The following is a 6,709-nucleotide window of genomic DNA, read 5'->3' on the forward strand; positions in this document are numbered from 1 at the left end:
TTTATTTTTGAGAGAGAGAGACAGAGTGTGAGCAGGGGAGGGGCAGAGAGAGAGAGGGTGACACAAAATCTGAAACAGCCTCCAGGCTCTGAGCTGTCAGCACAGAGCCCAATGCGGGACTCAAACCCATGAACTGTTAGATCATGAGCTGAGCCAAAGTCAGATGCCTAACCGACTGAGCCACCCAGGCACCCCACAAATGATTTTATATTAGCAGACAAGTTATATATTGATATTCCACAAATTTAACATTTTTTTCAAGAACAACATCTCAGTGTTTCCTCTACTATAAAATCTCCAGGAGGAAGGAGTCTTATGCCTACCATCTTCCAGAGTTCTCTACAGTGAGAGTTGTTATGGAATGTTTATTTCTTGGCATGTTCTCTATATAAACACAAACTTTCTTCTCTTGATACATTTTTTAAAATGGACTAGGTTCTAATTATTTCCCAGATGTCCTACCTCAAGGCAGGGAGGCAGTTACTTATGGGGTCTGTTTCAACTGCTGGGAATCTCTGTCTGGAAAGTGCTCCCAAGACAAGCACAGTGGAATCAGAGCACTAAGGGAGACACAGAGAGGGAATGTTCAAAAATTTCAGGAAACCAGTCATATATTTCAGCAGCTATCTAGAAAACTGGTCAGGGTAAGGTGGGCTGGTAGATTAGAGCTCCAGATTGTTTGCCACCATCACGACACCACTTATACAAGGTTCCCACGTGATTGCAAGGAAACAAAAAGGCTTGCGACCCCTGGGCCAGGCTTCCAGAAACTAGGACACCTAGGCCTTATTTTTAGCATAAAAAAAAAAAAAAAAAAGTCTGTTTTATAATTAGATCTGGGATGAATCATTCCACTGCAACATACCATCGGAAGGCTGAAATTTCAGATGTGAAAAAGCTGTGCCCTCCTTCCTTTTGGGAGTTCTATGACCATTCACTGCTCCCCACTTCATCCTCTCTGTGTCTGCCAACCCAGGGTAAGAAAATGTCCATGTGTGCCGACAATGTCACTGACCTTCGAATTCCTGAGGGTGAGTCGGGTTTCTCCAAATCCATCACCGCCTACATCTGCCAGGCGGTCATCATCCCCCCGGAGGTGACAGGCTACAAGGCTGGAGTGTCCTCGCAGCCTGTCAGCCTGGCTGACCGACTTATCGGTGAGTAAATCAGCCGCTGCAGCCTGTTTGGGCTTGTATATGTGTAAGAGAGAGTGAGGCTACCAGGCTCTGAGGTGAAAAGGCCCCAGATGAGGGACCCAACCTCCTGACCTTTGTTTTCCATTCCATCTTGGGATGCCACGTGCCCCCTGGGGCTTCTGACAAACCTTGGTTCACCCTTTCATGAGCCACTCTGGGGTGTGATGAGATGGAGGAAGGTTGGATGTTGACAGGTATTGAAAGAATTGAAGTGGTTGCCGGCTCATGCTACTAGTGACAACTAATTAGGAGCTCTAATTTGGCAGGGGTGACAACAGATATGACTCTGAATGGAATCACCTCCCCAGCCGAACTTTTCCACCCGGAGTCCTTGGGAATACCGGACGTGATCTTCTTTTATAGGTGACGATGAGAGACCAGTCTGTACAAGGGAAACCTAGGCCCCTCCACAATTTCTGGTGCATCCCTCTCTCCAGCCACCTACTTATCAAGCCAGAACATACCCGATGTCTAGCAGAACCACCCAGCAGTGACAGCTACAGGCTGGGAGCCATTGATTCCCAGCTTCTGGGGTATTACTGGGGCAGATGTGCCCTGGAGGCAGGGAGAAATACGGGATTATCTGTGGCTGACTTCCCTTCCTGCCTTAGGAGACTCCGGTGTTATGGATATGCTAACCTTTCCTGGACCAGTGCCTTTCCCCTTGACCACATCTCCCTAATCCCCACTCTCTCACTGTATAACCCCAGTCCTGTGCACTCCCAAGTCCTGACTTCCCCAGCAAGGAAACTGTTCCATGTTGACGTCAACGACTCTCCAATGGCACAGGTGAGTGATTCCTTCCCCTATGGGGGTTGGCTTTCTCTGCAGGTCCAGTGATGTGACCCAGTCCTGCAGTTCTGGGAGATCAGCCACCGTCCGTGTCAGATGCAGTCCACTGAAACCTGCCCCTGGAAGTCTGTCATTGCCTAGGTAAAGGGGTGTAACAAAAGGTCTCCCTTCTTTGGACTCATTTCATCCCAAGAGCCAAAGAGAAAACAGTCTGAGAGCCATTCATTGGCTCTTGGGGACACAGTCATGGCTCCAAATTCTCGATCTTCAGATGTCAAGAATGGGGCAGAAGGATGAGTCAAAGCGACTCTCGCATTCCCATACCATTATGGGGACAGCGGCATAGCCAAGTGATTATTTGATTCATCTCCTCCCCTTACTAGCTATGTTATTGTGCATACATTTCTTATCTTCTCTGGGCCTCTTTTTCCTTATCTGTAAAATGAGGGTAATAATACGTTCCCTCAGGGGGTGGTTGTGAACTTGTGGACTTCTCATGGTGTCTGGCATATGTACTCGCTATTATTAGGATGAGTAACGGTTTAAGGAATCCTAAGAATCTCTCCACAAATAAAAGACCCAATTCTGAGTTTAATAGCTGAGTGCATTAAATCGAGAATTCTGGAACCAGTTTGATGACCGCACCCCTCCCCCACCTCCTTTTTTTGCCCCACCTAACCCCAACTAACATTTTGAGGGGCACTGGTGTCTTTTGTGTGTGTGTATTTTTTTATTTTTATTTTTTTAGTGTTTGTTTATTTTTGGGAGAGAGACAGAGTGCGAGTTGGGGAGGTGTAGAGAGAGGGAAACACAGAATCTGAAGCAGGCTCCAGGCTCTGAGCTGTCAGCACAGAGCCCAATGCAGGGCTCAAACCCACAAACTGCCAAGATCACGACCTGAGCTGAAGTTGGACGCTCAACCGACTGAGCCACCCAGGCAGAGGGGCACTAGTGTCTTGAGGAACAAGGTTTGGGAAATGTTGCTCCTAAATAAGAGCCACTCAGGGAGACGGGGAACAAAGCAGGATGTTTTGACTCCGCAGTGGTGTCAAAATGTAAGACCGCTTTTCTTGTTGTTGTAAACATCACAGTAAAGCACATAACAGCTACCCATGACCCGAAGTCTATTCCTGAAACCCACCCCCAGGTAGCTGCATCAGAGTGGCTTTTTGCAAAATGTCACAAGTCCACGGAGAGAACAGGAGCCTCTGAAGTGTTGGTTGGGGCAGCCATGCTAGAGCTCAGACACCTGACATTAGCTGTGATAATGTCAGCAAAACAAACGGGCAGAGAGTAGAGAGCCCGGTGGAGGGTGGGAGATCAGAGAGCAAGACCTGTGTTAAGGACTAGTTGGAAGGGTCCTGGTGGGGTTCACAGTTTGGCAAGGAGAGGATGGATCAGGCAAGCTATAAGATGACAGGACTCCCACCACCCAGCCAGTGAGCGCTCAAGTCTCTTTTCTGCTTTGTCAGCACATGCTCCGATGGGACCTGTGATGGCTGTAACTTCCACTTCCTGTGGGAGAGTGTGGCTGCTTGTCCGCTCTGCTCCCCTGCTGACTACCACGCTATTGTCAGCAGCTGCGTGGCTGGGATCCAGGTGGGTTTCTCTCCTTGGGGATGTCCCATGAGAGAAGGGAATGTGACCTCTAAGTTTCTTGTTTTCCTCCCCAACAGAAGACTACCTATGTGTGGCGAGAACCAAAGCTATGCGCGGGTGGCATCTCCCTGCCTGAGCAGAGAGTCACCATCTGCAAAACAATCGATTTCTGGCTGAAAGTGGGCATCTCTGCTGGCACCTGTACTGCCATCCTCCTCACCGTCTTGACCTGTTACTTTTGGAAAAAGAATCAAAAGTACATGATGGGGTATTGGAGTTTGGGGATGGACAGGGTTGGATCTTCGAAGTGGGAGGAGAACATCTGAGGGTTAAATTCATGGGGCTGTCCTCTGGAGTTGGCCACAGACGCTGTGACTCTGGCCAGAGACTGGTTGAGCCACTTATCCAACATATGTATTGGTTATCCTGACTCTTGAACACGGACAGTATCACACGGCAGTCTATAAATGGCTATTAGATGCTCAAAAGAAAAGCAAAGAGTATCCTAAATCTGTTGTTATTATTAACAATTAAAATAATAAATTTATGGGGGCGCCTGGGTGGCGCAGTCGGTTAAGCGTCCGACTTCAGCCAGGTCACGATCTCGCGGTCCGTGAGTTCGAGCCCCGCGTCGGGCTCTGGGCTGATGGCTCAGAGCCTGGAGCCTGTTTCCGATTCTGTGTCTCCCCCTCTCTCTGCCCCTCCCCCGTTCATGCTCTGTCTCTCTCTGTCCCAAAAATAAATAAAAAACGTTGAAAAAAAAAAAAAAAAAAAAAAAAAAAAAAAAAAAAAAATAATAAATTTATGATTCCAATATTTCTATTAAGCTTTGGGAACACAGAAACAGCCAGACTTAAGGAAAAAAGATCACTGAACTGGAAATCAAGATTCCTTAGCTATATGCCCAGCCCTCACACCATTTTGCTGTTTCAGATTCCTTATCTATGGTTACCTGTTTGTAGCCCAGCCTCTCTCTCTCCTCCCTCCCTTATTCCACATTTTGTTGTCTTATCTTTCCCATCCCCTGTCTCATAGACTGGAGTACAAGTACTCCAAGCTGGTGATGAATGCTACCCTCAAGGACTGCGACCTGCCAGCAGCCGACAGTTGTGCCATCATGGAAGGCGAGGATGTGGAGGATGACCTCATTTTTACCAGCAAGAAGTCACTCTTTGGGAAGATCAAATCGTTTACCTCCAAGGTAGGGAGGCTCGTCAGTGCACTGAGGTCAGCCTGGAGGGCTGGAGAAGACACGAGTCCTAGGACACTGAATGGTCCCACACTGTTCAGGGATCACTACTCTGCTCCCCACCCTCCCTACTGTTCTGTCCCTTCACCCTCAAAATCCTGGCTTCTGCCTTCTGTATTTCCACACCTTTATTATTTCCCATGGGGTCCAAGGCTGCTCTTGACCAGGCTCCTTCTCTCCCAACATGCACTCCAGTTGATGAACTGTTTGGGCCTTTTAACTTCCAGAAGGAGTATTGAACCATCTACGTTGTAAGAATCATTTCCCCCCACCCCCACCCCTTTTTTATTTTTGAGGGTGGGGAAGAAGTGGTCTCTAGGATCAACTTCTGATAGAAGCGAGGCTCTCCTTTGACCAGTGGAGGGTGCTGTCCCCTGATGTCTGGGCCTGGTCCTTTGGGAGCTGAGTCAACAGCTAAGTCTAGGCTGCTCACCACTGAGCATTGTGGAGCTGGGAGAGTTGGCTCTGTCCGTGTGGCTGGGTGAGCGAGTTTGAAGCTCATAAATGCAATACCCACAACCCTGTCGCTGGGTGTGGGGCCAGCAGAGAGCGTCCAAGCAACTCCTCCAGGGCCACAGCCCTCTACAGTCCCACTCTGCCAGAACGCACACCTCACTGCTGCCCTGAACCAGTTCATCAAACAGGTGTGGGCGGGGAGGGTGGTAAGAAGAGAGGAGAGGACTGGAAGGTTGGTGAGGGAAGGAGGGCGGGTAGGTGTTTAGATTGTAGAATCTCATTCCCTTTGTACTGACCTATCAGGGTGACTCCCTTGGCCTTTTTAAAAATCGTGTGTGTGTGTGTGTGTGTGTGTGTGTGTGTGTGTGTGTGTATGTTTAACCAATAGGAGAACAATTTACCCTGGGACCCCTGAGTCTTTCTGGGCTTTTAGAATTCAGCAAAGATGCAAAGCAGGGGGTTTTAAAGATTTTTCTCATCCTCTGACTGACTGAAAGGACCAAGAAGAATAGAGGGAATCTTATATCTGTTTCCACAAAGCCGCTGGAAACAGGAATTCCATAAGGGTTCCTTCTGTCACCTCTTTTCCCTTTCTCTCCTTTGTTCGGCAAACTTGCCCCCCTGCAGCAGCCAGCTCCTGTCACCATCTCTCTTTCAGAGGACTCCTGATGGATTTGACTCCGTGCCACTGAAGACATCCTCAGGAGGCCCAGACATGGACCTGTGAGAGGCACCGCCCTGCCTCCCCTGCCTCCTCACCTCGGCACATCACCTTGCAAGCCTGTGGCGATTTGGGTGCCAGCTTCCTGCTGGAAATCTCTTCATTGTGGCCTTATCAGAAGAAGTTTGAATTTCAGATATCTGTTTTTTTTTATAGAGTACCCAAACCCTCCTTTCTGCTTGCCTCAAACCTGTCAAATACACCCACACTTTGTTTGTATATTACTCCCTTGCTTGCATCTTGTTTCCCAAAATGGTCCAGCCTTGCCAGAGCCATGGCTTCGTCTGCTCATAATTCTTATAGCACTGGAATGAAAAGTTTTCTTTCTTCTTAAGTATAGAAACAACTTCCTCTGTCCTCTTATTGAAGGGCAGAAGCAGCTGGGAGTTTTTCTGATGATATGCCCTCAGCTCCTGATCTCTTTAGGAGAGAGGCTGGGTGAGGAGGGTGTGGGCATTCCCTCCTGGACCTGTGTGGTGGCCTGGATTCACCGCTCCTGGATAACCAACTCAAACTGAGTTTCATGGATAGGCTGAGGGCAAGGTGAGTAAGGCCTGGGGAAGAAAAGGCTCAATAAGCACAAAGAGAGGCAACCAGGAAAGTTTTGTTTTGTTTTGTTTTGTTTTGTTTTGTTTTGTTTTGTTTTGTTTTGTTTTTTAAACTAGGTACTTCAACTCCCTTTCCTAAGTAAGTCAT

The 6,709-nt window shown here is 48.2% G+C and overlaps 1 protein-coding gene across 6 annotated transcripts in view; it reads left to right on the top strand.

Annotated features, from left to right (window-relative positions):
• Positions 1-6,237, top strand: part of ELAPOR1 (endosome-lysosome associated apoptosis and autophagy regulator 1) — a 72,759-nt gene extending 66,522 nt beyond the window's left edge. For 3 of the 6 annotated variants that reach the window (XM_042953246.1, XM_042953251.1, XM_042953252.1), the window contains 8 exons: positions 977-1,157; positions 1,463-1,559; positions 2,028-2,129; positions 3,461-3,587; positions 3,665-3,843; positions 4,623-4,788; positions 5,032-5,087; positions 5,920-6,237. In XM_042953246.1, coding sequence (XP_042809180.1) covers positions 977-1,157; positions 1,463-1,559; positions 2,028-2,129; positions 3,461-3,587; positions 3,665-3,843; positions 4,623-4,788; positions 5,032-5,087; positions 5,920-6,019 — 1,008 coding nt within the window. In that variant the 3' untranslated portion in view covers positions 6,020-6,237. The remainder of the gene's footprint in view (positions 1-976; positions 1,158-1,462; positions 1,560-2,027; positions 2,130-3,460; positions 3,588-3,664; positions 3,844-4,622; positions 4,789-5,031; positions 5,088-5,919) is intronic. The other 3 variants (XM_042953247.1, XM_042953249.1, XM_042953248.1) reach the window with 3 other exon arrangements.
• The last annotated feature ends 472 nt before the right edge of the window (positions 6,238-6,709 follow it).

This window comes from Panthera leo, chromosome C1, assembly GCF_018350215.1.
Source record: "Panthera leo isolate Ple1 chromosome C1, P.leo_Ple1_pat1.1, whole genome shotgun sequence".
NCBI lineage: Eukaryota > Metazoa > Chordata > Mammalia > Carnivora > Felidae > Panthera > Panthera leo.